Here is a 19299-nt window from a genome sequence, read left to right as displayed (position 1 = left end):
ATCAATCTCAACTTAATGATTTATCTATTAAGAAAGAAAGTAGGCATCAATATTTTTGTATTACGTTGGACAGATATTTTTTCATTTTCTTGATTTTAAAATAAATATTTTCTTTAAAAATTGAGAGCATTTGTCATATTTTTGAAGTTCTTATTAGAAACCTTATTGGGTGAAGGAAATCGATAGGTTGAGAGAAAGATTGTGTTAACTATGTGTAGTTAATACTTGCGTGCCCACTGCCTTTTGCTCTATTAAAAAGATTGTTCGTTTGGAAAACTTTTGTTACCTAGTTACAAGCACAATAATTAACATCATCAATGCTATGCTAGACAAAATATTAAAAGAAAAGTTCTTTTTTTTTCTGAGTGTACCTACATTTTTATGAAATGAAAACACATTTAAAAAAGAACAATAATTTATTAGATAGGTAATTGTTATCTTTCTATCGCAATTCGTACACGTTTACAATTACATGACTAGCATAATAGTGTACCCCTGAGGTCGTTTACCACAGCGCGATTAACAAAAAATATAGATAGTTATTTTCCAAAAGAACACTGTTGCTCAATTACTATCTTTTACGTCGTCGGGTACGAGACCGATTTGATGGCGGTGTGCTCCACTCTAAACTTAAATCACTAGATGAAGGTGGCGTTTCGGGAAATTGTGCGTCCGATGTCCAGCGACAAGAAGCGCAGACCGGCTTGGGAGCTTCAGGAACCTTCTCACCACTTCCAACACTGCCATAGGACTCCAGAATGTGTTTATACGCACATTCTAAAGGCTCCGGGCTCCTCCCACGCGCGGCACACAGCCGCAGACGAACACATGCGGTGCAGTAGCCACAAGTATCTCCACGTAGTGCACTTTTCACCATTTTGGACGTGTGTGTGGAATAGATGTCCTAAAAAGACTATTGTGATTATTCTCGTTGCGATATATTTATGTCCGTCGCGACGCGAACGATTGGCGTCCCGCACGCGTCTTCTGATAACCCCATCTCGGCGCCAGTGTTACCGACCGCTTAGCTTTGGCCTTAGAAGAAACTTGTCTCTGGTAAGCCCACGAGATTTAACTTATCACTGTGTACGTTAATTTTATAGCAATAAGAAGCTAAATGCCATAGGCCGGTCACATAATAAATAAAAATAACTGCGTTAAAAACAACCGACTTCAAAAACGGAAAAGTAAGAAATAAAAAAGATTTGATATTATTAATTACTACATATTATTTTTATGTGCTATTTACTAAAAAGGTTTGATGTCGGTGCATGGGCTTAATCAAGAAGCTTATATCTAATACACTGGAGATTGCACTATGACCAATAACTTGTAACAAGAAAATATGATCTAGAATGACGTCAGTCATGTTTTTTGTCTCTTTCTGTTGAGTGACCACGCTGGTTTGTAAATTCAGGATTTTTCAAAATAGAAAAAACTAAAAATCATGGTCTATAAATAATAACGACAAAGGTATATTTTTAACAGTATTTATATTATAATATTATGGTCATACTTTATAGGTACATACAATTTTAATTGGTATAGAATGATAGTTTTAAAAAACTTTTGGCTACAAAGCTTGGATATGAACCGATATATAGCATTAGCATCCTTTGTAAATAGAGGAAAGTTGTGATTTGCATCAGATGCTGTTTACCAAATTGTAAGCTACTCAGATCTTCTTTTGAAACGCGTTGCTTCGACTGGTCAATTTCAAGCCAAAATCATCAAAGAAAAACTGTTTAGCGGCCTTGCACAAATTTCAGCTAACTTTACAAAGTTTATTTTTCAAAAGGTATTTTTTTCTGGGTCGTAATCCTCAGTAACCTTGATGGGCACATATATTTCTTTTTATTTTACTTTTTGGAAAGCTGAAATACGTAAAACAAAAAAATATAAGGTAAGATAAAAAAGTATAAATTTCAATGTAAAAACGAACAATCTTATAACTACATGTGAGTGCAATACCGATGTCGTGTGTTGTTTCATTACTAGTAACAATCTTTAAAATGGTGTTCTAAATTTTCATCATAATATTGTTATTACAATATATTCTCCTCGCTATCCATAAAAACTCGTCATCATGGTTACCTTACTTGTTAAATTTGTTTATTGAAAACTTGTTGAAAAATGATAAAGTATTGGGGAAATAACAAATTTAACATGACTGCTTACTAAAATGATGCTAAATTAGACAATTTTTGCCATTGAAATGATTCTAAACAGGTAAATGCAGGAGTATTGAGGAATATTGTAAATAACGTAAATATACACTTGCCTGTGAAATTCTATGCCAGAATTCGGTGTCCAAACGCTTCTGCAATTTTGCACAATACAATGCATTCTTTATATTCGGAAAATATTCATTAAATAAGCAACAATATTAACTTAAATATTCGAAGCGACGCAATTTTTTTGACACACATGCCATATTGACAAAGTGAGAGTTGCTACAATTTTATTATGGTGACTACCCATAATCAGGGAGTATCGCTTTTTAATAATTGGTTCAGATACTTATTTTATTTAGCATAAATAATAATTGTCTCATCCAACAATGCTTCTGAATGACGTTTTTGGCAATTTATCAAGAAACTCATGTACAAAAAATAACCTTTTGCACAGAATATTACAGCATACATAGTAGCCTTGGGAAAACTTCGTATTAACAGTGGCAATACCAAGTTAGGTGTGAAAGTGATAAAAAACATGAACTGGGCAATATTTTCTTGTTACACGTCAATGTTCATACCGAAATCTCCAGTGTATTAGATATAAGCTTCTTGGGCTTAATACTAAGTGCTTAGTGTTTGGCACCGACTTCAAACCTATTTAATAAATAGCACATAAAAATAATATGTAGTAATTAATAATATCAAATCTTTTTTATTTCTTACTTTTCCGTTTTTGAAGTCGGTTGTTTTTAACGCAGTTATTTTTATTTAATACTTTTTAGTGTATTTTTCAACACGAATCAAACGAGCCCAAACTCGATAAAGTTGAGTCAATATATTACTGAGTTCCTATGGCCACCTTCCGATTCCATCATCAGATCAGCTCCATGTCATGATAATGTTTCATCGCTATCCAATTTACATTCGTATACAAAATTTCAGCTCAATCGGTTACCGGGAAGTGAATCAAAGTTACTTGCTACATTGAAATTAAGTCATCGAGTACAGACAAAAATGCTCATAAAATAAAAACTACTAGGCCTAGCCGAATAAAATTTTTATGGGACCAATTCGACACCATCCCGCATCGAACAAAAAAAGAATCACGTAAATCGGTTCAGAAACCTCGGAGTAATCGGTGTACATACATATAAAAAAAAAAAAAAAAATATATATATACCGGCCGAATTGATAACCTCCTCCTTTTTTTTGAAGTCGGTTAAAAAATGATAGCGGTTTAATTAATACTAAATAGAGACCATAAATATTTTAATTGCCAATATTTATCGTTAGTTTACATAAACGAGGCAGTAATCATATTGTTATTGAATAGATTCAGGAAACAAAGATTGAATTGTTAATACATATTTTTTTTAAATAAATCGATGATTTCTATGAATAAATAATGATGATGATGTAACAAACAGACAAAATAATCAAAAACACGATTGTAAAGTCAGTATTTTATCTGATGATCGATTTAATCTCGATTAACTAAATACCTGAGTAACCGTTAATAAAGTTGAGATAAAAAAAGGGATGTGTTTCAACTCAATTTTGTAAATAACAATTTAATGAAAATAAATAAAATGATGCGTTTAAAGAATAAGAAAAATTATAGGTACAAATCGAAATCCATATTATTTCAAACTTTTCTACATCGGAAAAGTTTGCATACGAAATTTCAATCACACTTTATACAATTGAACTATGTAAGTAGGTATATATATTATCAACTAGCTTTGGACTTATCTTTTTTAAGTTGGAATACACCATTTGCTAAAGTATCATCCACAAACAGCATGATCTTACAATCTCTCATCGAATCATTTTAATAAACTGTTAACAAGAAAGGCCCCAAATTTTATCTTTATGGCACATATTTGTAGGTTTTATCGACTCAGATTCTTTCTATTCAATAAAACCGTTTTAAACTTTCGCCTGTAAAGCTGTATAAGTCTTAATAATATAGTAAGAGCCATAATCATAGCGATTTTACGCGGAGTTGATTTCAATTTTCACGACACAGAAGTACTTAGGTTCTGCAAAAAACTGTTTTTTCTATGTAGATATGCCATTGGTTTTGTAAATTCATTTTCATTCATTCCTTTTCATTACTTTTTCCCTTTACGTTCTAGTTTTTTTATTTTACTTTTTTTTATAATATCATCAGATATTATATAAAAAAGTAACCATAATGAAAGTACCTACTACTTTAGTACGGTAGTAGCTACCTCCCATATTAACGTTAGAGGGCAATAAGTATATTTTATTTCAATTAACACATACTATAAATTTCCCAACACACATTTAACTACAATCTTTAAGTATAGAATGAGACCGGACTCTCAGTGGAGTTTCGTTTGCAAAAATAGCGGACCTAAATCTGACTTCTGATATATATTGTATAGATCCCAGACATCCTATAGACAGATGTTGCCAACCAGTTTTGTGGTCCCCCTGCCCGCACCCCGGTAATTAAATATGGCATACAAAGAAAAAAATAAAAATTTCCAAAACATGCCGTGTGGGGTACCAAATGAAAGAGCTTATTGAGTAGATCACGAATATATAGCATACTATATACATTTCTTACACTTTCTCTAAGATTTTTTAGAAAATTTACGAAAATGGTCCATTTTTGAGTTAACTTTAAACCACTATAGATTGAAAACTCATGAATAAAACTGATGATAAAACCGTGTAAATGTCAATCCAACTGTCGCACAATGTCGTGTACCTGCAGAAAAGCAGCACTGAAATGTATATCCTTGTGTAAATGTGTAAACAATAATTGTAAAAACTTGTAACAAAATCAAACTGTTACTTGCATTCTTCTTCTTTGTCGATTCACTCTTGGCAGAGTGGTCGTGGTCACGTTGAGACGTCCACATCGGTGGTAGAGGCGGACACAGCTTTCCGCACGATCTCCCGCCATCTCTTCCTGTTACTAGACTGTCTGGCGCAGTCTGATACGCGAATTCCTACAGCAGATTTCACTTGGTCGGTCCAGCGCATTGGTGACCTGCCGCGCGATCTGATTCCTTCCACCTTTCCTTGTACCACTAGCCGCTCAATGGAGTTGTTATCTCGCCTAGACACGTGTCCAAAGTATTGCAGTATGCGCGACTGTACTACGGTCGATAAACGCTGTTTGATGCCGAGCTCTTGGAGTATGGACTCGTTGGTGCGAAACTCTGTCCACGATATCCCCAGCATCTTCCTCCAGCACCACATTTCTAGAGCATTTATCTTCCCTTTTTCCAACTCGCGCACTGTCCACGTTTCTGCCGCGTAAAGAAAAATGGGGAATACGAGTGTTTGTACGAGCTTGACTTTTGTGGCTTTAGTGATATTACGATTCCTCCACACTTTTCTCAACTTCTCCATCGCAGTTCTGGTTATGGCCATACGTCTTTTTACTTCATCTACGCAGCCGCCGTTGTTTGAGATCAAAGCACCAAGGTATACATAGGTCGAAACCACGTTGCAGTTCGCAATCTTTGTCACTTCGGGCGAATTGTCGTTGGCGCGGTCTACAATCATAATTTTGGTCTTAGAACGGTTTATCTTTAACCCAAACGTACGGCATACGCGCTCCATTTTGAGAAGCAATTCCTTCATACGGTCTGCGTTACTTGAAAACAAGGTAGTGTCATCTGCGTACCGCAAGTTTGCAATTTTGTGTCCACCAATCACAACACCATCGTCCCAGTCCTCGAGAGTGATTCGCATTACAAGTTCGGTGTAGACGTTAAAAAGTAAAGGTGATATTATGCATCCCTGTCGGACGCCCGCACTTGGATGGAAGCTATCTGAGAGGAGGTCATCTGTCCGCACTGAAGCTGTGCCCCCTTCGTAGAGCTGCCTGAGCAGGTGCACAAGGTGTTGTGGTGTGCCCATGTCCAGTAATGTTTTCCACAACGTTGGCCATAGCACCGAGTCAAACGCTTTAGAGAAATCCACAAAGCATATATATGTAGGCTTGTTGAATTCTCGAGCTTTCTCAATGATCTGACGAACGATGAGAATTTGTTCACGGGTTCCTTTTCCTTTCACAAAACCGGCTTGTTCAGGCGCAATTTCTCTGGACAAATAAGCTTTTAGTCGTTCGTTGATGATGTGTAGCATAATTTTGCTGGCATGTGTAATTAGAGCTATAAGTCGAAAATTGCTACACTTCTTAGTGGAACCTTTTTTATGAAGAGGAGTGAAAACTGTATGAGCCCATTCAGAGGGCCATTTGCCTGTGAGCCATATCTTGTTGCAGATGATGTGGAAGATATGAACGCCCCGGTCTCCTAATGCCCTAATTGTTTCAATAGGGATCGCATCTTTTCCTGTGGCTTTCCCATTCTTAAGATGTTGAATAGCGGCTCTCACTTCTGACTCAAGAATATCCGGCTCCAGCATATCACTCGCAGGCTCTGTAGATGTAAAATTTTGCGACTGAGGGTCTTCAAACAAGGACTGACAATAGTTTCTCCAAACTTCCGATATTTTGTCCAGTTCAGTGACCACTTGGCCATTCTGATCTTCTATGGCCCAGGTCTTTGACGGGACTTGCATGATGCAGGTTACTTGCATGTGTAAGCATTTTTCTCCGTAAATTTCGTAAAAATGGATCAAAATAAAATAATTCTATTAGTTTAAGTACTACCTTGTATTTTATTTATAACACAAAATTACCAATAATTCCATAATTCAAACCAAAAACTTTGTAATTTATCAATAATATTTGTGATGGAGGGGAGGGGGGAGGGGGATCACAAAACTGGTTGGCAACATCTGTTTATAGGATGTCTGGGATCTATATAATATATATCAGAAGTCAGATTGAGGTCCGCAATTTTTGCAAACGTCTCCACTGAGTCCGAAATTTTAAGAAATACATATATTGAAATATCGAAACTCGCCATCTTTGAATGCTCCCCCCACTCCCCCATGCAACTATTTCACTGTACGAACTATTGAATCGTAAACAATGGACTATTGTTAATTATTTAAAATAATAATTTAAAAAATATATTCATGAGTTTTCAATCTATAGTGGTTTAAAGTTAACTCAAAAATGGACCATTTTCGTAAATTTTCTAAAAAATCTTAGAGAAAGTGTAAGAAATGTATATAGTATGCTATATATTCGTGATCTACTCAATAAGCTCTTTCATTTGATACCCCACACGGCATGTTTTGGAAATTTTTATTTTTTTCTTTGTATGCCATATTTAATTACCGGGGTGCGGGCAGGGGGACCACAAAACTGGTTGGCAACATCTGTCTATAGGATGTCTGGGACCTATACAATATATATCAGAAGTCAAATTTAGGTCCGCTATTTTTGCAAACGAACATCTCCTTGGAGCCTGCTCTAAATATATAATTATTCAATCTTTTTCACAATTTTAGAATGAAAATTCAATTGACTACCCTCAGACTACCTATTTCATTGAGTTGCCAATTATTGTATAATATACTGATGATAACGTCAATGTTCTAGATCTTTACCAGTAATCACCAGATAGGCAACCTCATTATGAGCTGCAGCGCATTCAATACTCATTATCGTGTAAACAAACATTATCTAACAAATTATTACGCCATTCTATTCCCACGTATCTTGAGTGTCATTTTGATATTAATAATGGACATAGTTCTAGAATATATGCCTTGTCAACAAAATGGAAACTCGCCAACGCTAGGGCTTGATTCCGAATATTTAGTTTGAAATATACACAACATAAACATAGATACAACAGATGCAAAATTATGTATCGTTAGCTGTTGCATTAGAACCCGACTAAGAATTTAATACGTAAATAAATAAATTAAAAAATATATAATATATTCTGTTAGCAAATGTAGCTGCGTGTGTCAATTCATTGGTTTATGAACACTAGACTTTATAATATTACGGGTTTGTAACTTTTAGCACAGAAGCCAGGAAAATTGCACTTCCCAGATGTGAATTACAATAATTGATAAGTTATGATGTTATTTAGATACGTCATTCGTTATAAATTATTATCAATACGGACGTAATAATACATACTACCACACTATGTTCTATATTATGGATCCTCTGATCAGTTAAAAAAAAACTAAACTTAAAACTTACTTTTACCGATAGCTCTTCATTTTTTATTTTAAATACCTATCCTCAATATTATAACAACAATATAAAGTATTTGCAACCAGCACTCAAATTGATTTTAATGTCCATATTTTTAAATTATTATGCACAATTGTTTGAGGAGATATGGCAACACTAAATTATACATTTAAATGCTAAATAACTGATTCATTGAACAAAACGTTTATTGACTAAAGATAATAGGAATGTTATTTCTGGAATTACTACTGTGATCCAGAAGCTTTGGTGAAGTTCTTATCAATGACTGACATGGTATAAACAACTGCAGCTAATAATTATAAAGGTTACTTTTCCATGTAAGAAAGACACTTGAACATGAAAATTTAGAATTAAATTTATGTTATGTAGTTAATCGACATACAGCAAGCAAGTTAAAAGTTAGAAACAGCTTGAATCAGTTACTGCCGTAAATACAAAACGTGCCCACAAAGTCACAGCGCGCCCAGTAGGTAGTAACATATTTCCATTTATAACTGGTTCATATCCTATATTGATATATTGTAATGTAGGAAATATACAGTGGTGGTCATATAATTAAGAACGCTGATACAAAGGGAAGATTTTTACAGACTAAGATGCATAACTAATTTCATGTAATTATTTTTATTTTGCTCGATATAGAAATACTTTTCCAATTAATCACTGTATTCATTAATACACGTGATTAGCCTGAAAATTAAAACACAAACTTTTTACACTACTTCTAAACATAGTATTCCTATTTACTGGCTGGTCACGTAATTAAGAACGCTAAATAGTTTATACTTTTATTCAAATTTAAATAGTGAACACTCGACTCGATTTGTGGTTGTAGGTTACTGTTTGTATAATTTTGGCGCCATTAAGTGATGCAAAAGATTAAAAGTGATTACTTCTTATTAAAAAAATAAAAGTTGTGATAAATCTACTAGGGAAGTTATAATAATTCTTCGCGGGAAGAATTAGTCTTATAAAAATATAACTGATCATCTGCAATGTTTAAAAAGTATGGTTTTCCACGCCATAAGACATTTTGATACGTATTAAACAACTTCGGATGTCCCACGTATGCCAAGACAGAGAAAAACAACTCCTCGAGATGACCTAAACATCGTCCGTATAGCGAAACAAAATCCTGTTAAAGGGTCCAATGAGCTGAGAAAAGAATATTTCGGGGAAAATAACCCTTCAGCAATCTCAGCACGCACTATTCGAAGACGTTTGGTAGAAGAAAAATTGCATGGTCGGATAGCAAGAAAAGTACCCATGTTGAAACTTTGTCACAGGCAAGCCCGGCTTAGATTTGCAAGAAAATATGAACACTGGACTGTGCGAAATTGGAAAAATGTACTTTTGTCTGACGAAACGAAAATAAACAAAGTATGTTCCGACGGAAAACGTTATCTTCGACGTCCTCCGAATACGGAATTCGACCCTAAGTACACGAAAGTTACATTAAAGCAAGGTGGTGGAAATGTGAAAATTTGGGGGTGCTTTTCTTGACATGGTGTTGGACCTGTAAAGTTGATAGAAGGTAACATGGATCAATTCCAATATAAAAATATACTGGAAGAAACAATGCTACCTTAGGCTGAAGAAGTTCTACCGGTGATTTGGACATTCCAGCATGACAATGACCCAGCACACTGCACACACTGTAAAGGAATTTCTAACAGCGCCGTCAGTTTCTGTTTTGGACTGGCCAGCTAACAGCTCTGACCTAAACCCAATAGAGAATCTGTGGTTCGAAGTAAAGAAAAAGGTTTCAAATACACAGAGTCGAACTTTAATGGAGCTCTACGACGTTTTTTTAGAAGAATGGAACTATATTTCTGTAGCAAAATGTCAAAAATAAATAGAGTCAATGCCTCGCCGGTGTAAAGCAGTAATAAAAAGCCGTGGATATGCTATTAAATATTATTTTTAGTTAAAAATGTATTAACTTGCTTTATAAATTTTTCGCGCAACATATTATTGTAAATTTTTAAATGAAAGTGTCATACAAAACAATTCCCGAGCAGATAAATTAATCGTTCTTAATTATTTGTCCGGCTTCACTGTTATTTGAATGTGTTGCTTTGGTAAAATAAATTATTTTTGAAAAAAAACTGTTGGCGATTTAATTATTTATTCTTAAACGTTGCTCTATTAATGTGGCTATTTTATGACATAACTAGTTGCTTCTCAGAAGGTGCACATCTCTGTGTATGACATTATTTAAATAAAAATTTCTAGTACTTCAAATCGTTCTTAATTATATGACCACAACTATAGGTATGTTTTATTGTAAAACCTCGAAAATATATTAATAATCTAAGTAGTTAATAATAAGTATTTTTTTATCAAAAAACTAAATCACCTTAAAATTGTTACAACTGTAGGTTATACAAAATTTAAATGGTACCACACGGGCACCAGTTTAAAAAATTAAAAAAAAATATATCAAAATCGGTTCACCTCATCGAAAGTTCTGAGGTATAGCGCCCGGCAAACTTCTTGGCCAAAAAGTAGCGTGGTGGGGGAAGTTTGCGCATCAAGTTTTAGTACATTTTTATATGCGCATGCTTCCCCCACTACGCTACTTTCTGGCCAAGAAGTTTGCCGGGCGCAATAACAAACCCGAGAAAAATACAGTCGAATTGAGAACCTCCTCCTTCTTTTAAGTAAGTTGAATTTCGTTTAATATCTAATTATACTCCTTTTTTAATTATAGTCCTTGACTGCTATTTAATAATATGGTTATGGGTAAGGGGCTAAGGGAACCCCGTTTTACCATTTGGGTACAGAGCCCTAAAAAGTAAAAACGGATGTAACTTAGACCGTAGAAGATATTTTCATATACTGTATAAAAAATGAGATTTTGAGAGAGTATCATTCACATTCACCTCCATAAACTAATTCACACAAACGACCAATTAATATAAAAATACACGAAAGAACTACGTTCATTAGAAGTTTCTGAGACTTAATTATCCAGACAGCATAAGACAGTGAAATGGATAATGCGAGATAAGCGGTCATTTACACAATATAAATATGTTATAGTTCACCAAAAAAAACTATATACTTACAAATTAAATTTAAAACAAATAACTTGTCCGTAGTGTTATTTGTGTTATCTTTTAAAGATAGGAAAAAAGATGTATGTCACTTAATTAGAGATTACTATTAATAGATACATTTTTTTACTATGCTTCCTTCACTTTGCAACACTTTTTTTCCAGAAATCATTTTCGCTAGTGACCATGTGGATAAGTTGCAGACAGATAGGAGATAGCAAACCGTAAGATTTTACTAAAGGGATTTTATTTCTAACATTTAGATATTAAGTAATATGTAATAAACAGAAACAACACGTGAAGGGTCACGTGAATCTTACAGAAGATTACAAAAAATATTATTTTTTATTTTATTTGCGTAAATGCGAATAAGAATATGTAATTTAATTTCAAGTGCTCCATGCATCAAGGTTGTAAAGAAGTTCGTTATTAATTATTTATGTCCATACTACACAGCTACATAATGTAAGGTCATTCAATCTGACATGAGTTTCAGCCATGTTATGATTTATGAAGAATTTTTGTTAGTAACTGAGCTTATCAACAAAAACCAGACTGAACTAGAAATTGGCATGTCACATTCACTGATTGGCAAGGAAAATATAAATGGGGCATAAGGGTTCCGTTTTCGTTCCTAATTTGAGGTCCGGAACCCTAAGAGTACCGTAAAACATATATTAGATCGGAAATCTGTGGTATTGTTTATATGTAGTTGTAGATCAGTGGAAAAGAGATGGAACAATAAACACATGAGTGTTTTGATCATAAAACCAAAACTAAGTAATTAAGGTCACCCAGGGCTATTGCAACTATGGGGCTATGGCAACTCCTTATCTATACATATAATAAATCTGTAGAAGAGTCAATTCTGTACATTGAAAATATTGAAAAAATAAATAGCAGGAGGTGTTACTGGATCGATACCAAACCCAAATATGTGATTAAAAAAATTTTTGTCTGTCTGTCTGTCTGTCTGTCTGTATGTGAAGGCATCACGTGAAAACTAACGGTTCGATTTCGATGAAACTTGGTATGATTATACCTTATTATCCTGGGCGTAAAATAGGATACTTTTTATCCTGGAAAAATACGGAGAAAAAAATTAATCTTAATTTTTCAGTTTTATCCATAGACGTTGTTCTGTAGAACCGCGAACACACGTTGCGTATTATCATAGGCCTAGCCGTATTTGGGTACAATAGATATTTATAAGATGTCATTGTCAGAGTTACTCAAAATGGATAAACCATCCACGCAAAGACCGACATCCGCGCGGACGGAGTCGCGGGCGGAGGCTAGTCATAACTAATTTATTAGAGTTGTTGTAATATATCGCCACCTATGATTCAATAACTCAACGACTAATAAATCTTACTAGTAATAGATGGTGCCACTACGATGAAAACTATTTGATTGATAGGCCATTGTGTCAAACCGCTATTTTGAAGTTGGTGTGCGTAAAAACAGGTGTCGGGTTTTGTAGACAAAAAAATTGTTTAGGAGTGATTTTTTGCAGGTGTTTTTGATTGGACACGATTATCACAAGCCGTTAAGCTTATTTCATTTATATTTTTAGTGCGTTAGTTGACTTTATTTTGTGTTATTGATGCAGTTACATTTGCCTCGTGAAAATTTCACTATGGGGTTATTGCAACTGTGAGATTAGTTACAATAGCCCCTTATATTTTTGTATGAAACTAAAAACACTAGTGATGTGACAGTGTCGATATTTTTAACCTAACTAAAAACGATAGGTAGGATAGTTCTGTGATTGTTCAAGTGATTTTTAGTAAACGGTTGACTAACTAATAAACGTATTTTGTTTGGTTTACGTTTTTAACAATATTTAACACAAAGAATATTATTTGTTCTGACCAAAAACTAAAATTGACTTAGTAGGTAGGGGCATTGTAATTTTTTTTGTTGCGATTTAAAGTGGTAAATCAAAGTACATGAGTTTTTCCTCTAAATAATGCGGCGCCATCTACGATCGCAACGTTATTGTAGCAATAGTTTCCTAATACACAATAGTACGATACAAATCACACGCAGAATAATAAAAAAATATCGATGAATAAGTTTTTTTCATTCCCCACACTAATTCTCTAACAAATAGTTGCATTTGCCCCACAATCAGAAAAATAAGTTTTTTTCTGAAAACTAGTCCTTGCTACACGGTAATACAGTTCAAAATCCTATGAATAACATGAAATCTCATAAACATATTCTATATTCGTTGTTTTATATGAAATAGAAGAAGAGCTATGGCAGTTAGTTGCATTTACCCCCGACTAGGGGTTAATGTAACTTTTTCTACCAATTTTAGGAAATATTCTCACTACCAGTTATTTATAAGACTACTGTATTGCTTGATTGGTTTAAAATAATCTTAAATAAATACAAAAATCACTAAATGGGTCAAATAAATGACCAAATATAAAAGGAGATAACTGCAACCGATCAAACTTGAAACTTGTTATTTTTTAGTTGCATTTGCCCCGGTTGACCTTACACAAAATGCTTTGACAACGATCTCGGAAATGTTTTAATATAATAGTTTATAAAAAAAACATCATATTAATAAGTATTACCATCTCAAGTATAAACCTTAAAAGTGTGAAAATTAGGGGTAATTTCGTGATATTTCTTTTTTTTTTGTCAATTTTGATATTATGTTTTTGATGAAACAGAATCCTCGAAAATATCATCTAGTTTGATAAATATTTTTTTTTGTTTGGTCTTGAATATTACACGTATCGTCTAATAAAAGATTGGTAATTTTGCTTTAAACCACTCCCCATTAAAAATAACGAATAAGAGAAAAAAATAAGGCAAATTGATTTCTTAAATTCCAAGGATTATAATCAATGAAAACTGGGATCATAAATAAGTGATTTTATTACTTAATTAATATTACATGTCAACAATTTTAATGTAAAAGTTGAATAGTTTTTAAATCTAAAGTTTACAGTGCAGTACTAGTAAGATGTAAAAATAGAACAGAGCGATTTATAAAGTAAATTAATATTAATTTACGAAATAAATATATAATATAGATAAACTTACTTACAAGTTAAATTTCTATTATAATTTGCCAGTATCATTTCCACTGAGACTTTTAGATAGCGCATCGAAATAGTCATTTTTGCATAGAATATTTAAAGACTTCAAGTAATGGCAGAAACGATTGTTTCTCTTTACATTTGCGTCAGTTTTATTATTTTCTAGTCGGCATATTGTTCTACATGAAGACCAGTAGTCGAGTGCTAAGGCTTTTCTATCCAACACCGCGCCGGGACTCAGGTAACTTGTCAATGTGTGGTGTCGCAAAATAATTTTATCACGTTCCCTGAAATTAAAAAAATGAATATCTAAAAATTGCCAGCTTGTTAATTGCCCAGTTTTTCCTCTGAATACAAATATTATTTATATAAGATATAAATAATATTTAACATTTGATGTTTTTTTGAAAAAACATTTTTTTTATATTGTTTTATAAAAAAAATATTGATAAAGAAATAAACCTACTCACCTCTCAACAGTATATCCAGGAATGGACATGTCTAAACTTGTTTCGCATTCTAACTCTTTATGGGAATGCCTCAAACCACTCATTGCAAGTTCGCTAGCAATATCATTTCTAACCCCTTCAGACCAATCATAGTAATCTAAATTGTCAGATTCGTCAACACTTGCAGTTTCTTTTGAACCCCACAATGTACCTGTTATATCATTTCTACAATCTGAAATATTCCCTGTAAGATAATCAGTCTCTGAAACTATATCGAGCATTTTAGATATAGTTAACAACTGCTTTGAGCCAGGTTTCTTAACATTTTGATTATCTTTTTTCATTAAGTTATCATAATCTAAAATTTTAGGTATACTCCACCATAAATTCAATAAATTCGGAGGTAAATTACTAAGTATCATATTTATGTGTGCTTGGATAAAGTTGCTAGAAACATTCGAAGCTTCATTACAATCTAAGATACTTTCTCTGTCTGACCAAGACATACTGGAACATTCATCATCAATATTAAATTTATGTTTATCCAATTCTTGTGATAGTGTATCCTCAGACAAAGGAGATCCAGCTTTTATGTATTTATAGGAAGTCATATAAAACTGCAACCAGTTAATTGTCTTCCTTATATCTCCTTTGCAAAAGTCCAATAAATGATTACCAAGACCTAAACAGCAAGTACTTATATCAGCTAAACACATAATATCCAACCATACACCAAGCATCCTTGGCAAAAATCGCTGCATGCATATAATCTTCCCATATTGTATAAATTTCTGTAGATGTGGACAGGATAATGAACTTGTTACTAATATCACTGGACGTTTTGAACTCTGAATTAATTGTGAAATAGCGGAACAAAAGCCATCATCCTGATCAAACACAATATCTGCATCATCTATCAGTATTAAAGACATATCTGTTCTTACACTATCTTGACTTTGAGTTTCACTCAGTTCACTTTTCTGTGAATCACTACTGTTGCTTTTTGTTACCACTTCTTTAATCTTTTTGGGTCTTCCTCTTTTTTTATGGGTTCCTTTAGTTTTAAGGATTTCCTGAATATTTTGACTGCACTCGGTGCCACTTTTACCTCTATCTACCTTATGAGACTTTGTTGCTTCTTGGAGATCTTGCAACATTATTTTACCAGTTCTCTTACTGCTGGCATTTACTTCAATCACCTTAATTGCTAATTCTGCTGCAACAGCATATACACTAGAAGTTTTTCCACTACCAACGTCTCCAGATATAATAAGTACACTATTCGAATTTCTGAATGACTCTCGGCTATCCACATCTGAGTCCACAAAGTCAGAAAAATCTGAGCCATCACTTTCAATATTTTTCCGTGTCTTCACTAAATTTTCAGTCCATGTTTGCAACCATTTTTTCAATTCTTCAATAGCTAAAAAATTACCTATAATTTGTTTTGATGAATTGGGTTTATATTTATCTACCCAACATAATTTTTCGACAATATCACTATCCTTAGACAAGCAACCATTAACTATTTCTATACTGTTATCTAAATCTGGGTAGTTAAAATCTCTAAATTCGCCTCTACATTTTCCTTTAAGCAAATGATATGTTCGATAAACTGGAAATTTTTTATATGAACTTTTGATATACTGTAAAAGGTCATCTTTGTTTTTATTGGTTAAAGAAATCGCTTTTGTTTCCCTTTTACTTAAATTTAAAAGATTTTTATATACATCTTCATTTGCAGTATTTGGTGAATCGTCTGTGATAAAGTCATCAACAATATGGTCAAAATTAATTGTAATGCAGCCTGGCAATTTAGTATCGGTTTGTTGAACATGGACAACAGGATAGAACAAATCAAGTGCAGAAATACTTTGCTGTGGAGGAATACTCTTTTTTAATTTTTCTGGAATTCCACTTTGTAGGAATTTTTGTTTTGCAACTTTTTCAGCTGAGCTAATTGAATTTGAAGTTTGTTTTGACATAAATATAGGAGCTAATTTTACAGGATTACTCTTGGTATCGTTAGAAGATTTCATTGTTTTTTTAGAGCTCACTACTGGGTTTAAACTTACAGTTTTATTGCTCCTATTTTTATTTTTAGTCATATCACTAGTGTTTTTCTTAATTGTTCCTGTATATGTATCCTTACCATTAGAAAGTGATTTTTCTACTTCTGTATCATTTTTAACAATTTTATTTTTCTCTAAATTCTTTTTCTTCTTTGGTGTAAAAATATGAAGATCTTCATCTGAGCTCAAAATCTCAACATCTTCAATATATTTTGCAGGCCTTTTTGAGATTCTCCTAGGCCTGCTTTCATCATTGGTTAATCCGGATTGGTCTACTGTGCAGTTAGATTCTTTTGTGATTATATCATTTTTACAATCAACAGTTGTTTGTGCTGCATCTTGCTCACAGATATCTTTATCACTACTATGATGTTCTGAAGAATTAGTGACTAAACTTTGCAAAGCATTTTTCTTCTTTACTGATTTCTTTTTACGTTTTGGTGTAAATTTAACTTTTATAATATTATGACTACTATCATCTGAGTGGACAATATCATCTTCTTCAGGACTTTTAGGTAATTTTTTGAAATAACTCATCATGTTTTCTTTTTTCCGTATAGATGGTGACAACTTGTTTAAAAATTCTTCATCTTCATGAGACATTTTCTTTATTTTCTCCTTTTCATTAATTGTCTCTCTATGTATTGGTTCAAACATATCACATAGTTGCAAGGTCTTTTTAATGTCAATTCTATTATCTTTAACTTCACTTGTATGTTTAGGGGAAGCTGGTTCCTTTACTTTCGAATTACTTTTATGTTCTGCAGTATCCTGAGTTATCATGGCTTTAAATCTTTCAGCACGCTTTAACATTTGTTTTTTTATGTATCCTTCTCTTTGTTCTTCTATTTCCTGTTTTTTAATTGAACCTTTAGCTTCTGCCATTTTTTGTAAAGATAGTATTCTTTTAGCTTTCATTTCCCTCTTTTCAGTGACTTCTTGACTTTCAACTTCATTTAAAGGTTTATCTTTTCCTGGAGAATTACTTCCAATGCTTTTATGTCTAGAATCCATAAGTAGTTTGAAAGCATTTGTATGCGTTTTATCTTGGCTTTCACTCGTTATTAGGGGTAATAAGATTTCGGGCTTTTTCTGATCTTCTCCAATTTCTCTATTAGACTCAGTGAGGATGTTACATTTTTTTCTTTTGCCCATATTTTTAAATAGATAATTAGGCTGAATATAATCACTTATGTACAACTTATTATCAGGGGATGTCTGTGAGCTTGGAGATTTAATTATCAGAGAAGAATGAAATGTTTTAGAAACATCTAAAACATCTGGATCTTCTTCACCATTCCTTCTTATTTTATATTTTTTTAGTTTCTTTTTCAACACCTTATGACATTTACGTTTTAAAATCTTTGATGACGATTTCAAGAGACGTACACTATTATTGTTTTGTGAAATGTAAACATTTTCAAAGTCTTCATCATCTACGAGTTGCACATTCGTCAAATCGGACATAACTCAGCTGAAATATGAAATAAAGAGATTCGTTAAAAGTGCACGGAATCACAATAAATTGTCAAATTTAACCGGGTCACTTAACATAATATTAACATACCTAAGCATCTCGCTATGAAACTGTTTCCACTTACAATATACAACAGTGCACATTCCTATTGAATCGAAATCGAATTCAAAGTTTTGTCATATTGATGCACTCGAAGTATCAGTCATTTCTTCCTTTATGAATAAACATAAAACAAATATCACAGTAGATTCCACGAGTGTTACAATTTGATAGAATCTTTGGATAGAATTAAAATAAAAAATTGGCGCCTAAAACTTTAATTTTTGCATTTTACTCACAAACCCACGTCATAGTGACATTTGTATAACCAACACAGATTAAAAATAGTAGTTACCTACTATGCATAGGTAACCAATGCATAGGTAACCAACGTCAGCTTATTTTTGACGTTAAAAAAGTAGGTATAGAGATAGACCGTGCACCAAGCCGTGCACCTTGCATGTTTCTTTCTGACCTGTGGTACTGACTTTCAGATGATTCATCATCATCATCATCATCGTCATTACCAGCCTTTGTTTGTCCACTGCTGAAAGAAGGCCTAAATGGTGATTGATTTATATTTATCACTAGCGGTCCGCCCCGGCTTCGCCCGTGGTACATATTTAAGTTTTCTCTACATAAGAACCATCCTTGGACTTCCACAAACATTTAAAAAAAATAATTATCGAAATCGGTTCAGCCATTCACACGTGACAACGTGAAACGGGTTTCATTTTTTATTTAAATAGATTGATAATTTACGCCTTAGATATTATATGCACATTGATGATTGATTTCGCTATATTTTTGTAGAAATCTAAACTTTTTGTA

General features: G+C 33.2%; 2 protein-coding genes across 5 annotated transcripts; both read right to left on the bottom strand.

Annotated features, from left to right (window-relative positions):
- Positions 1-397: 397 nt before the first annotated feature.
- On the bottom strand, positions 398-14551 carry LOC123694312. Its single transcript, XM_045639713.1, has 2 exons — positions 14440-14551; positions 398-904 (listed from the first exon to the last, which is right to left on the bottom strand). The coding sequence occupies exon 2, from the start codon at positions 875-877 to the stop codon at positions 572-574; it is 306 nt and encodes a 101-aa protein (XP_045495669.1). The 5' UTR covers positions 878-904; positions 14440-14551; the 3' UTR covers positions 398-571.
- LOC123694288 (ATPase family AAA domain-containing protein 5) lies at positions 14250-18780 on the bottom strand. Of its 4 annotated transcripts, none has more exons than XM_045639678.1 (4): positions 18520-18780; positions 18342-18426; positions 14902-18128; positions 14250-14718 (listed from the first exon to the last, which is right to left on the bottom strand). In XM_045639678.1, the coding sequence occupies exons 2-4, from the start codon at positions 18417-18419 to the stop codon at positions 14454-14456; spliced, it is 3570 nt and encodes a 1189-aa protein (XP_045495634.1). In that variant the 5' UTR covers positions 18420-18426; positions 18520-18780; the 3' UTR covers positions 14250-14453. The 4 variants fall into 4 exon arrangements, with proteins under 4 accessions (XP_045495634.1, XP_045495635.1, XP_045495633.1 ...); XM_045639679.1 differs by having other exon boundaries at positions 14902-18096; XM_045639677.1 differs by having other exon boundaries at positions 14902-18426.
- Positions 18781-19299: the final 519 nt, after the last annotated feature.

This window comes from Colias croceus, chromosome 9 (assembly GCF_905220415.1).
Source record: "Colias croceus chromosome 9, ilColCroc2.1".
In the NCBI taxonomy this organism is placed as follows: Eukaryota; Metazoa; Arthropoda; class Insecta; order Lepidoptera; family Pieridae; genus Colias; species Colias croceus.
The sequence above is the reverse complement of the archived record's forward strand: the minus strand, read 5'-3'. Positions and strand labels throughout refer to the sequence as shown.

What these genes read in the sequence shown, in the direction of transcription:
- LOC123694312 (XM_045639713.1), bottom strand. Translation starts at nt 877, where the DNA reads ATGGTGAAAAGTGCACTACGTGGAGATACTTGTGGCTACTGCACCGCA.
- LOC123694288 (XM_045639677.1), bottom strand. Translation starts at nt 18,419, where the DNA reads ATGTCCGATTTGACGAATGTGCAACTCGTAGATGATGAAGACTTTGAA. An exon ending in CCTGGATATACTGTTGAGAG is followed by an intron (nt 14,719 to 14,901) that starts GTGAGTAGGTTT and finishes TTTTAATTTCAG; the next exon opens with GGAACGTGATAAAATTATTT.